General features: G+C 45.2%; 1 protein-coding gene across 7 annotated transcripts in view; it reads left to right on the forward strand.

Annotated features, from left to right (window-relative positions):
• MARK1 (microtubule affinity regulating kinase 1) overlaps positions 1–14,706 on the forward strand; it is a 180,425-nt gene that overhangs the window by 122,009 nt on the left and 43,710 nt on the right. For 6 of the 7 annotated variants that reach the window (XM_056568382.1, XM_056568381.1, XM_056568378.1 and 3 more), the window contains exons 6-7: positions 5,128–5,198; positions 13,023–13,079. In XM_056568382.1, coding sequence (XP_056424357.1) covers positions 5,128–5,198; positions 13,023–13,079 — 128 coding nt within the window. The remainder of the gene's footprint in view (positions 1–5,127; positions 5,199–13,022; positions 13,080–14,706) is intronic. The other variant, XM_056568384.1, reaches the window with a different exon arrangement.

Raw genomic sequence — 14,706 nt, forward strand, 5'->3', positions numbered from 1 at the left:
GGGATATAAAAACGTATCCCCATCCTAAGTATAGGGGATAAGGTGCAGATGGCAGGGGGTCCCATTGCTGGGACCTGGTATCTCCAATACGGGGCCCCGGCAGTCCAAGGGAAGGGGTCGTGTTCGACCACCGTGCGAAGTGGCGGCTGACATGCCCTCTCAATGCAGCGCTCCGGCACTCCTATAGAGTTGTATGGAAGGGCCATGTCAGCCGCTATTCGTGCAGTGGTCGAACACGTCCCCTTCCCTCGGACTGCCAGGGCCCCGTACGGGAGATCATGAGGGGTCTCAGTGGTCAGACCTCCAGAGATCTGAAACTTATCCCCTATACTTAGGATAGGGGAGAAGTTTTCATATCCGGTAGTACTCCTTTTAATAATGCTGCCTTTCCCATAAATCCTCTGGCTGAGAGTGTGGCATTTGATCAGTGCACCTGGTCATCTAATAAGGCTGTTAGTGCTGGAGGTCACCCAGTAAAACTGATAAGACTCATAAGTGGGTTGTCAGTTCACACTACATGGGTTTTCTTAGTAAAGTAGACGCATGTAGAGGTTCTTGTGTAGGGACCCCCTCCCTATTTGAAACGTACCCCCTATCCTTAAAGGGTTATTCCTGTAAAAAAAACATTTTTTTTTTTTTCAGATCAACTGGCTCCAGAAAGTTAAACAGATTTGTGAATTACGTCTATTAAAAAAATCTTAATCCTTCCAGTACTTATCAGCTGCTGAAGTTGAGTTGTTCTTGTCTGTCTGACAATAGTGCTCTCTGCTGACACCTCTGTCCATGTCAGGAACTGTCCAGAGCAGGAGAGGTTTGCTATGGGGATTTGCTCCTGAGACAGACAGACAGGTGTCGGCATAGAGCACTGTTGTCAGACAGAACAGCTCAACTTCAGCAGCTGATAAATACTGGAAGGATTAAAATTATTTAATAGAAGTAATTTACAAATCTGTTTAACTTTCTGGAGCCATTTGATATAAATGTGTCTGTATGTGTATATATATATATATATATATATATATATATATATATATATGTGTGTCTATATATATATATATATATATATATATATATAATATATATTATATATATTATAATATAATATATAGTGTGTGTGTGTGTTTTACTAGAATACCCCTTTAAGGCAAGGGGATACGTTTTCATATCCTGGAGTACTCGTTTAGGTCATTTCAGAGATGGATTCCCAATCACTAATGGCTAAAATACCCACGCCTGCCACATCAGCTAAAACAGGTAAGCACAAGGCATACGCAAGAACCTCTACATTATTCTCTAGTAATAGCCTATGCTGCACTAGGGGAAAAAAAATTCTTTAATAGTTAAAGCTAATGCATTTCACTACAGAAGGTCTCGGTGTAACCCAGGCCTGGTGGAGGGTAGAGGCTGTCCCGGGGGCCAGAAGAGCGCTGAACGGGTTCCCATCAGTATTGATGCAGACAGACGCTTACTCATCAGAGACAGGAAGGAGATTTTCTCATTGGGTGATAGAATTTGCCGACCTTGTCCCACCATTCCAATTTAGTTCTGTCTAGATCGATACAAATGCGGTAGGTAAGGCTGATGAGGAGGAATATAGCTGGGGAACCTGCGACCGAGAATTACATCTTCATCAGCTTTCCTGCCTGTGCAAAAATACAATGTACCTTCAACCTGTGGGCAAGGGGGGGCGCTGTTTCCCAACCAGTGTGCCACCATTTGTTGCAAAACTACAACACCCAGCATGCTCGGCCAGCCGAAGGCTGTCTGGGCATGCTGGGAGTTGTAGTTTTGCAACAGCTGGAGACAGCTTGGTTGGGAAACACTGCTGTAAAGTGATACAAAGTGTATTTATCAACCTGTGGGCAAGGGGGCACTGTTTCCCAACCAGGGTCACACCAGTTGTTGCAAAACTGCAACACCCAGCATGCTCGGACAGCCTTTGGCCGTCCGGGCATGCTGGGAGTTGTAGTTTTGCAACAGCTGGAGGCAGCTTGGTTGGGAAACACTGCTCTAAACTCATACGAAGGAAACCCATCAACCTGTGGGCAGGGGGGGGCCCTGTTTCCCAACCAGGGTGACACCAGTTGTTGCAGCCTTTGGCTGTCCGGGCATGCTGGGAGTTGTAGTTTTGCAACAGCTGGAGGCACACTGGTTGGGAAAGACTGCTGTAAACTGATACGAAGTGTATTTATCAACCTGTGGGCAAGGGGGCGCTGTTTCCCAACCAGGGTGACACCAGTTGTTGCAAAACTACAACACCCAGCATGCCCGCATGCTGGGAGTTGTAGTTTTGCAACAGCTGGAGGCAGCTTGGTTGGGAAACACTGCTCTAAACTGATATGAAGGGAACCCATCAACCTGTGGGCAAGGGGGCCCTGTTTCCCAACCAGGGTGACACCAGTTGTTGCACAACTACAACTCCCAGCATGCCCGGACAGTCAAAGGCTGTCCGGGCATGCTGGGAGTTGTAGTTTTGCAACAGCTGTAGGCAGCCCTGTTGTAAACTAATATGAAGAAAACCTATTTGTCCTATTATTGCACCTAGTGGCGATTTTTTTTTATTTATTCCTTTTTTGGCCAAGTCTTCATCCAGCTGCGTTACAGGACAGAAGTCAGATTCCGGGCCGATCGCTTCATCCCGTATCGTGTTGCAGCTGCCTCAGCGCTTCTCAGACACATTAGGTCACGCAGCTACTTGTTATCGCTCGCGGCTTGAGGGAGACAGGTGAATCCAGCGTGGGAAACCGGCGTCTTGTCACACGGCGAATGATTCATCTGCGCGTGATGTCGTTGTCTTATTCGGGGGATGGAAGTCTGCGATTTATGGAAGGCTAACATAGATGTGTCTAGTGGTCTGTCTATTCACCTCGCTCTCCTCCTTTTCAATCTGTCTATCTGTGGTGACCCACAGGGTGTATGGTGGGACCACAGGGTGTAGCGGTGTAGGTGCTGGGGCCAGATGGTATTAAAGGGGGATTCCAGGAAAAAAACTTTTTTTTTTAGATCAACTGGCTCCACAAAGTTAAAAGGATTTGTAAATTACTTCTATTAAAAAATCTTAATCCTTCCAATAATTATCAGCTACTGAAGTGGAGTTGTTCATATCTGTCTGGAAACAGTGCTCTCTGCTGACATCTCTGCTTGTCTCAGGAACTGCACAGAGTAGAAGGGGTTTGCTATGGGAATTTGCTTCTACTCTGGACCGTTCCCGAGACACATGTCATCAGAGAGCACTTAGACAGAAAACAACAACTCAACTTCACTGGCTCATAAGTACTGAAAGGATTAAGATTGTTTAATATAAGTCATTTACAAATCTGGTTAACTTGCTGGAGCCAGTTGATATATAAGAATTTTTTTTTTCCTGGATAACCCCTTTAACACCTGAGGTTAACTCCTAGTGTTCGTGACGCCAGGATGAGGTTGTATGGTACCGCTGACAACCAATCCAAAACGGCATGTAGTAAATGAGTCCAAAGCAGGTTTTGAAGTAACTGTAACTTTACTGAAGAAGGCAGAAAACAGTTCCTACAGAGGTGACCGGGACACAGGGAACCTCTCAGGCTTGCTTGGACTTGTAGTGATAATAATGATGATGCAGACCACTGTACTACTGTTATGACTTTGGTAGGGACAGTAGAGACTTGACTTGTAGACATAGATGAGACTCACAGATTACATGTGGCTGCTGGTTTATAGGCTTTGGCCTATCTGGACTGGACTGAACTTGTACAGGACTTGTGCTTTACTGTCCAGGAACCAAGAGAGAAGAGAAGAAGAAGAAGAAAGACTACAGCCCCTTATATATCAGGGGCTGGACGAAAGCCCATTGGTAGCTGGTTGCCTGTGGTTACCTGTGCCTCTGTAACTCTGGGTATATCATGTGATCACATATCACATGACTATCACGTGACCTTAGGAAGGTCCTATACAGTGTAAACATCCTAATAACCTTTACACATAGCTTATATTCACTGTACAATACCTATAATAAATGTACATGAGTAATATACCATAATAGTGACCTAGAGGGACCCTGCAGGAGAGCCCTGTGGACTTGAGGGACTCTACCTGAGGGGACTTCAGGAAACTGTACAGAACCATGTTCTGTACCGGACACGACATATCTATCTATCTATCTATCTATCTATCTCATATCTATCTATCTATCTCTCTCTCTCATGTCTATTTATCTATCGATCTCATATCTATCTATCTCATATCTATCTATCTCATATCTATCTATCTATCTCATATCTATCTATCTATCTCATGTCTATCTATCGATCTCATATCTATCTATCTCATATCTATCTATCTCATATCTATCTATCTCATATCTATCTATCTCATATCTATCTATCTCATATCTATCTATCTCATATCTATCTATCTCATATCTATCTATCTCATATCTATCTATCTCATATCTATCTATCTCATATCTATCTATCTCATATCTATCTCATATCTATCTATCTATCTCATATCTATCTATCTGTCTCATATCTCTCTGTCTCATATCTATCTATCTATCTATCTATCTATCCCATATCTATCTATCTCTTATGTATCTATCTCCTATCTATCTATCTGTCTCCTATCTATCTATCTATCTCCTATCTATCTATCTGTCTCCTATCTATCTCATATCTATCTATCTCATATCTATCTGTCTCATATCTCTCTGTCCCCCATAAATATCTAGTAGTTGAGGTTCCTTCAGATCCCCCATGTGGTGGCCACAGAATGAAGTAGAAGTGACCCCCCATGTGCACAACTTTCTACATTAAAGTAATAAATTGTTGACCCCTCACCGGGAGGAATGTGGGTCTGGGGATCCTCTAAATTGATATGATCCCTTTAGTATTGACGAGACACAACTTTCCATGTGAACATTGAATTTTCTGCATCCATAATATGTCTTGATTGTACAATCCTCTGTTTCTCTGTGTGTGATTGGTTGACTTCCTGCGGCCGTGCGGGGGTTAACGCAGCGATCGCCCCTTCGCAGGCGCAGCTTTATTTGCTCTATTCTTCATCTAGGGACACAAATGAATAGGAGTTGCGTCCGCTGCGGCCTCCATTCACGGCCTGTGTGTATTAATTGTCTTTTATTTCTTGCAGGAGAAGTGTTTGATTATTTAGTGGCCCATGGGAGGATGAAGGAGAAGGAGGCGCGGGCGAAATTTAGGCAGGTAAAGAAGGAAAGAAACGGCAAAAAATAGTCCCAGTGACGTCTGTTCACATTGGAGGTTTTCCAGGTGGTCTGCTCTGCATTAACCTCAGCTCACCGCACACTACAGGAGTAGGGGGGGGGGGGGAGGTGATGCCGCTGCTACTGTGGGGGGGGATTATATTGATATTTTGGGGTCTGAGCTATTTTTAGCTCTATGTTAAAAGCCACTTGTGTGTACTTCTCCTAACTGGAACACCTCCCACATTGACGCTGAGAACGTGGTCGTGGGATGTGAAATGCCGAATTGCTTCATCATGTTATTTTTGGTCACTCTGTGCCAGTGTTTCCCAAGCACGGTGCCTCCAGCTGTGGTAAAACTACAACGCCCAGCATGCCCGGACAGCCGTTGGCTGTCCGGGCATGCTGGGAGTTGTAGTTTTGCCACATCTGGAGGCACCCTGCTTGGGAAACACTGTTCTATACTATTGAATTTAAAGGGGTACGCTGGTGGAAAACTTTTTTTTTTTTTTTTTTTTTTTTTTTTTAAAGGGGTACTCTCGCAGAAATTTTTTTTACATTATTTTTTTTTTAAATCAACTGGTGCCAGGAAGTTAAACAGATTTGTAAATTAAAAAAAATAGAAAAAGTCTCAGCTCACCTGGGACTTGCACGGCTGCCTCCGGACATGTAGAAAAGCCAGCAAGTAGAAGTAAAAAATGTATAAATCTTTATTCAGGTATCTTCCTTAAAAAAAAAAACTTCACGGTGGCAGACAAGCAACGGACATGTCAAAATATAAAATATTGCACAAAAAGATGGGGGGTCCCAAACAGAGCTGACGCGTTTCCAATCTATTGATCCTATGAGTAAGGATCAATAGATCGGAAACGCGTCAGCTCTGTTTGGGACCCCCCCATCTTTTTGTGCAATATTTTATATTTTGACATGTCCGTTGTTTGTCTGCCACCGTGAAGGTTTTTTAAGGAAGACACCTGAATAAAGATTTATAGTTACATAGTAAAAATTTTTTACTTCTACTTGCTGGCTTTTCTACAGTTTTTCTAGATTTGTAAATTCTATTAAAAAAAAATCTTACTCCTTCCAGTACTTTTTAGGGGCTATATACTACAGAGGAAATGCTTTTCTTTTTAGATTTCTCTGATGTCATGACCACAGTGCTCTCTGCTGACCTCATGCTGCTCTGGACAGTTCCTAAAATGGACAGCAATGTTTGCTATGGGGATTTTCTCCTGCTCTGGACAGTTCTTAAAATGGACAGAGATGTCAGCAGAGAGCACTGTAGTCATGACATCAGAGAAATCTAAAAAGTAAAGCATTTCCTCTGTAGTATATAGCCCCTAAAAAGTACTGAAAGGATTAAGATTTTTTAATACAAGTAATTTACAAATCTGTTTAACTTTCTGGCACCAGTTGATAAAAAATAAGTTTTCCACGGTTGTACCCCTTTAATAAACTGGTGCCAGAAAGTTAAACAGATTTGTCAATTACTTCTATTAAAAAATTTTAATCCTTCCAGTACTTTTTAGGGGCTGTATACTTGAGAGGAAATACTTTTCTTTTTGGATTTTTCTTCTGTCACGAGCACAGTGCTCTCTGCTGACCTCTGCTGTCAATTATAGGAACTGTCCAGAGCAGGAGAAAATCCCCAAAGCAAACATATGCTGCTCTGGACAGTTCCTAAAAATGTACAGCAGAGGTCAGCAGAGAGCACTGTGCTCGTGACAGAAGAGAAATCCAAAAGGAAAAGCATTTCCTCTGTAGTAGACAGATGCTAATAAGTGCTGGTAGGATTAAGGTTTTTTTTAATAGAAGTAATTTACAAATCTGTTTTACTTTCTGGCACCAGTTGATTTAAAAAAAAAAAAAAAAAAAAGGTTTTCACAGGACCCCTTTAAGTCTGATGTAGTAGAGCTGAGTTTATCAGCACAAAGATCCTACTGCATTATCTTCTCACTCTTGGCCTCTGTCGTGTAAATGTGGGTCTTCACATGGACTAAAAATAAAATTGTAGCCTCTGCATCCACCTCAGAAATTTTAATCCATAGTCTTAGATTTTTGTTGTGGATTTTTGGCATTTCATTTACCAGTCACAGCGCCATACTTTTCATAGTGGAGGAGTTGGGTACTGCAGCTCCATCCACAACACAGGCATTACTACCGAGCACCACATCCCTTCATTGTTTACCAGTCACAGCACCATTCTTTTTATTGTGGAGATGCTGGGTACTGCAGCTCCATCCCATGTACAGCCACTACTCCCAAGCACCACAATGATCAATGACTACTACCAAGCATCCCATCACCTTCATTGTTTACCAGTCACAGCGCCATTCTTTTCCTAGTGGAGATGCCAGGTACTGCAGCTCCATCCCATGTACAGCCACTTCTACCAAGCACCACAATGATCAATGACTACTACCAAGCATCCCATCCCCTTGATTGTTTACCAGTCGCGGCACCATTCTTTTTATAGTGGAGATGCTGGGTACTGCAGCTCCATCCCATGTACAGCCTCTTCTACCAAGCACCACAATGATCAATGACCACTACCAAGCATCCCATCCCCTTCATTGTTTACCAGTCACAGCGCCATTCTTTTCCTAGTGGAGATGCCGGGTACTGCAGCTCCATCCCATGTACAGCCACTACTACCAAGCATCCCATCCCCTTCATTGTTTACCAGTCACAGTGCCATACTTTTCATAGTGGAGGAGTTGGGTACTGCAGCTCCATCCACAGCACAGACATTACTATCCCATCTTTTCATCATTTACCAGTCACTGCGCCATACCTTTCATAGTGTAGATGCTGGGTACTGCAGCTCTATCCCATGTACAGCCGCTACTGCCAAGCGCTACAAATCCCCTTTATTGTTTACCAGTAACAGCGCCATACTTTTCATAGTGGAGGTGTCGGGTACTGCAGCTCCATCCCATGAACAGACATTACTACCAAGCACCACATCCCTTCATTGTTTACCAGTCACAGCGCCATTCTTTTCCTAGTGGAGATGCCGGGTACTGCAGCTCCATCCCATGTACAGCCACTACTACCAAGCATCCCATCCCTTCATTGTTTACCAGTCACAGCGCCATTCTTTTCCTAGTGGAGATGCCAAGTACTGCAGCTCCATCCCATGTACAGCCACTTCTACCAAGCATCCCATCCCTTCATTGTTTACCAGTTACAGCGCCATTCTTTTCATAGTGGAGGTGTCAGGTATTGCAGCTCCATCCCATGTACAGCCACTTCTACCAAGCATCCCATCCCTTCATTGTTTACCAGTTACAGCGCCATTCTTTTCATAGTGGAGGTGTCAGGTATTGCAGCTCCATCCCATGTACAGCCACTTCTACCAAGCATTCCATCCCTTCATTGTTTACCAGTTACAGCACCATAGTTTGTGAAGTGGCTGTGCCTGGTACTGCAGCTCATTACCATTCACAGTCCCTACCAGGCAGCGCCCCTTTTCCCTAAACCAGATGCTGGGAACTGGGACCCACCTGATATGAGATCGATGGCCTATCCCAGCGATCTCCAAACTGTGGACCTCCAGATGCTGCAAAACTACAACCCCCAGCAAGCCCAGATAGCCAGCAGCCACAGCTTGGAGACCACCGGCCTATCCTAAGCATTATGATGTCTGTCTGTTGCTGTTTTTGCACAATTTCCTTATTCTTCTCCCCCCCCCCCTGTTGCCTTGGAAACAGAGTATTTGCAAAGTTACTCAAGCCTTTTATGCAGATCACAAATCTTACATTCTATTGTGATTTTATGTCAGTCGTGGATTACTTTTACCAGTGCATAACTCAGGAATCTGGCACTGCAATGGTTAACACAGTATGCACCAGTGGGGAAGAAAAAAAAAATCAGCCATGCATGCGTGGAAAATCCCTCCCCCGGTGGATTATTTTCCAGCAAGCCGTGGTTCTCGCACTAGATCCCAGCGCTGCTCCTCGGCTGGCGGGTGCGGGGAGGCAGCTGTTGGCATTCTGTAGGGTGAACACTATAAATACCCATCACACTGCATGATCCCTACACCCTTCTGGTCCCCGCATCAATTCTATATCTACTACAGGAGTTTTTCCCAACCAGTGTGCCTCCAGCTGTTGCAAAACTACAACTTCCAGCATGACCGGACAGCTTTTGGCTGTCCGGGCATGCTGGGAGTTGTAGTTTTGCAACAGCTGGAGGCATCCGTGACAGGAAACACTGTACTACAGGATTTCTGCATTTCAGGCCTATACTATGCCAACTTCCTTACCTTAGACATGGCATCTTCTTCATCTTCTACCTTACTACTGGGGTGACACACTGTAACAAACCTCCTCCTCATGTAATCTCCTACTACTGGGGTGACACACTGTAACAAACCTCCTCCTCATGTTATCTCCTTACTACTGTGGTGACACACTGTAACAAACCTCCTCCTCATGTAATCTCCTTACTACTGGGGTGATACACTGTAACAAACCCCCTCCTCATGTAATCTCCTTATTACTGGGGTGACACACTGTAACAAACCCCCTCCTCAGATAATCTCCTTACTACTGGGGTGACACACTGTAACAAGCCTCCTCATGATGTAATCTCCTTACTACTGGGATGACACACTGTAACAAACCTCCTTCCCATGTAATCTCCTTACTACTGGGGTGACACACTGTAACGAACCTCCTTTACCATGTAATCTCCTTACTACTGGGGTGACACACTGTAACAAATCTCCTTACTACTGGGATGACACACTGTAACAAACCTCCTCCTCATGTAATCTCCTTACTACTAGGGTGACACACTGTAACAAACCTCCTCCTCATGTAATCTCCTTACTACTGGGGTGATAAACTGTAACAAACCCCCTCCTCATTTAATCACCTTACTACTGGGGTGGCACACTGTAACAAACCCCCTCCCCATGTAATCTCCTTATTACTGGGGTGACACACTGTAACAAACCCTTCCTTATGTAATCACCTACTACTGGGGTGACACACTGTAACAAACCTCCTCATGTAATCACCTTACTACTGGGGTGACACACTGTAACAAACCTCCTCCTCATGTAATCTCCTTACTACTGAGGTGACACACTGTAACAAACCTCCTCATGTAATCTCCTTACTACTGGGGTGACACACTGTAACAAACCTTCTCCTCATGTAATCTCCTTACTACTGGGGTGACACACTGTAACAAACCCCCTCCTCATGTAATCACCTTACTACTGGGGTGACACACTGTAACAAACCTCCTCATGTAATCTCCTTACTACTGGGGTGGCACACTGTTACAAACCTCCTTCACCATGTAATCTCCTTACTACTGTGGTCAAACACTGTAACAACCTCCTCCTCATGTAATCTCCTTACTACTGGGATTACACACTGTAACAAACCTCATCCCCATCTAATCTCTTTACTACTGGGGTGACACACTGTAACAAACCTCCTTCTCATGTAATCTCCTTACTACTGGGGTGACACACTGTAACAAACCTCTTCCTCCTCATGTAATCTCCTTACTACTGGGGTGACACACTGTAACGAACCTCCTTTACCATGTAATCACCTTACTACTGGGGTGACACACTGTAACAAACTTCCTCCTCATGTAATCTCCTTACTACTGGGGTGACACCTGGGATAACACACTGTAACAAACCTCATCCCCATGTAATCTCCTACTACTGGGGTGACACACTGTAACAAACATCCTCCTCATGAAATCACCTTACTACTGTGGTGACACACTGTAACAAACCTCCTCCTCATGTAATCTCCTTACTACTGGGGTGACACACTGTAACAAACCTCCTCCTCATGTAATCTCCTCACTACTGGGGTGACACACTGTAACAAACCCACTCTTCATGTAATCACTTACTACTGGGGTGACACACTGTAACAAACCCACTCTTCATGTAATCACTTACTACTGGGGTGAAACACTGTAACAAACTCTCTCCTCACGTGACTGTGGTTCTGGCGGGGAGGGTGCTTCAGATGCTGGCTGGTTACTTTCTTCCAGAGGTCAAAGCAGCGCCCCCATCGAGAGGGCGCACTAGGCAGCTGCCCATTTTGCCTATAGGCAGAATTGGCCCTGATCTTCTGGGTTTTGGGGGGGGGGGGGGGGGGGGGGAGTTACCTACCACTTCTGTACTGAGCTGCAAGCTACAACCCTATGAACTGTGCTTGGATGGGAAATGGAAGGGATGTGCCACTTGCTGGAATTACAATAATAAGGCTGGGCTCACACTGTATTTTTGCCTCTTTTTGCTGTTACAGTACATTGAAACTTTGCTATATGCCCAGGGGCGGACTGACAACACTCGGGGCCCCCAGACCAAAAAAAGGCAAGGGCCCCTGCAGCTCGTCAATCTTCTGCCACGCCCCTATTCCACCCAAATCCCACACACAATAAACTAAAATTTATATATGTAAGAAACACTTTAACATAGGTAAATTTCCATGACCAATAATACTGGTATACAAGGAGTAAATATATACCACCACACAATAACTGGATAATACCGCCATAATGTACTGAATAAGACCACTATATACAGACCACTATACTACACAGGATCTGTATACAATATAAGTGATTATATACAGGACCATATGGCGGTAGATATCAGCTGTACACAGGATGTATATACCATATAAGTGATTACAGTTACATTTTGGGACTCACAATTACTTCTTTTCTGATCAGCGGCGTCCTCTTTCCTTTTCTTCTCTGTATGGATAAGACCGCCATGTGGATCTCTTAACATCTGCCAGGCAAACATGTCAGACTCTGCATTTTTCTAGTGACCCCCCCCCCCCCACCCCCTCCTCTGCACAATCTTTCCATCTATATGCCCACAAACTGTAATAATTCCCTCCTTGGTGTCCTGCACATTAAAAGGGAAGGTAGGTAGGTAGCCAGGTAAATATTTAACTAGGTAGGTTGATCAGGAAGCCAGATATGTAGGTAGGTGACAAGCCAGGTAGGTAGAGGTCTAGCTAGGTAGTTTGGCAGCCATGTAGGAAGGCCAGGTATGTATATAGTTAGGTAGCAGGGTATGTAGGTAGGTAGGTAGGTAGGTAGCCTGGTATGTAGGGAAGTAGTTAGGCATCCAGGTATAAAGTTAGGTAGCCACCCCTTCCCCGTAGGTATATGCAGCAGAGTTAATCCCCCCCCCTTCCCCAAAGGTATAGGCAGCAGAGTTATCCCCCACCCTTCCCCATAGGTATAGGCAGCAGACTTAACACCCCCCCCTTCCCAGTAGGTATAGGAACAGAGTTAAACCCTCCAATTCCCCATAGGTATAGGCAGAGTTACCCCCCCCCCTTTCCCCATAAGTATAGGCAGAGTTACCCCCCCCCCTCCCCATAGGTATAGGCAGAGTTACCCCTACCACCTGTTCCCCATAGGTATAGGCAGAGTCAACCCCCCCCCCCCCTCCTCTTCCCCATAGGTATAGGAAGAGTTACCCCCCCCTCTCTTCCCCATAGCTGTAGTTAGAGTTAAAACCTCCCCTCTCTCCCTCTCTCTCCCTCCCTCCCCTTTAAAATGTATACACTAAATGGAAACAAAAAATAGTAATAATCCCTACTAAAATGTAGCAAAACTACCTAGAATAGATGAGAAAATCAGTACATCCTGTATATTGGGGAATGAGTTACATATAACCCCCTTTAACATCCCCAACATGTTTTATGGTGACAGCCGATTCATCAGGGTAAATTTTGCGCCACTTTTCATAATCCTCCCCACTAATAATTGGTCATATACATTGCCATGCTGACACTTTCCTTTTCCTTCTTCCGTTTAGATTGTGTCTGCCGTGCAGTATTGCCACCAGAAGTGTATTGTGCATCGAGATTTAAAGGTAATGAACATTTTATTTTACTTATGGGTTTGGTGTTAGCCTTGCACTGCAAAACTACAAATCCCATCATGGCATGCTGGGAGTTGTAGTTTTGCAACAGCTGGAGAGCTACAGGTTGGGTAACACTGTTCCAGAGGAATGATGCAGGAACTCCCCCTGCTGGTAATTGTTCAGATTGCAGGACCTTATTATAGGACAAATGAGCAATCACAAATTCTTATTTTATCTATTTAATACTTCCGTTCCAGAATAACCATATATACATATAGAATATGGTTTTGCACGTTCTCTTTGAGAATACTACATTGCAGCAGTGTTTTGTTGGAGAATACATTTAGCCTTACAATGCCATTGTCACCAGTTGCTCGGCTATATGACAGTTTCCATAGCAGCACACACATATAGTCGTGCTGACTGCATCATAGCAGGGGGACCCTGATATAAATCGCATTTCTCAGACCTGCAGGATGTGCATCGCTTGATGGCTGATGGTTGCAAGTGCTGCCGTGCACATCAGGGTATTTAAAGGGGTACTCCGCCTTGGGCTGGGCGAGCAGTTTACCAGTTCATACCGAATACGGAAATTTTTGTCCTGCACGATATGAATTTTTTCCTATACTGCAATACCGGTTTGGCCCCTCCCCCTCGGGAATTAATTATCAGCCCAGCGCTGCGCTGTCCTAATCATATGTGACCCGTGAGCGCTGTTCTGCTCCCCCCCCCCCCCCCCCAATTAATTATCAGCCCAGCTCTGTCCCCATCAGGGTAAATACTCGCATATCACCCGCGAGCACTGCCCTCCTCGTCCTCCTGTTTGCTGACACTCTATACTGTGCTGTATCCCTATGCCCGGGCTGCAAATAGTAAACAAGATAACTTTAACGCAACTTCCCCGCCGGTCCGGACCAACTTCTAGGGAATGGAACGTCGGACAGCCGTCAGCGTATAACCGGCCGCAGCGATGTTCCGCATCGGACGGTGATAGGTTGAGCGTACTGTCATGTAAGAAGCCGGCTTCTTACATGACAGTGGGCTCAGCCTATCAGCGGCCGAGGCGGAACATCACTGCGGCCGGTTATAGGCTGACGGCTCTCCGACGTTCCCGTCCCTAGCGTAAGGCCGACGTAAGAACGTGCGTTAAAGTTCCTTTTGTTTACCATTTGCAGCTGGGGCAGAGGGATACAGCGTACAGTATAGAGGTATAGGGTGTCAATGCCGGCGGCCCGCAACAAACAGGAGGACCAGGAGAGCAGCGCTTGCGGGTTATATGTAAGTATTTACCCCGATGGGGACAGCGCAGCCCTGGGCTGATGATTAATTTTTTTTTGGGGGGGGGGGGGGGGGGGGGGGGGAGGGGAAATACCGTTATATACCGTGGAACCGCCATAAGTTACAAAAATACCGTGGTACACGTATTTGGTCATACCGCCCAGCCCTAACTCCGCCCCTAGGCATCGTATCCTCTACCCAAAGGATAGGGGATAAGATGTCTGAACGCGGGGGTCCTACCACTGGGGACCCCCGCAATCTCCCTGCTGTACCCGGCGTTCGTTTAGAGCGTCGGGTGTAGCGCCTGAGGCTCGTGATGTCAGGGTCACGCCCCCTCAATTCAAGTCTATGGGAGGGG

This window comes from Hyla sarda, chromosome 3, assembly GCF_029499605.1.
Source record: "Hyla sarda isolate aHylSar1 chromosome 3, aHylSar1.hap1, whole genome shotgun sequence".
Taxonomy (NCBI): domain Eukaryota; kingdom Metazoa; phylum Chordata; class Amphibia; order Anura; family Hylidae; genus Hyla; species Hyla sarda.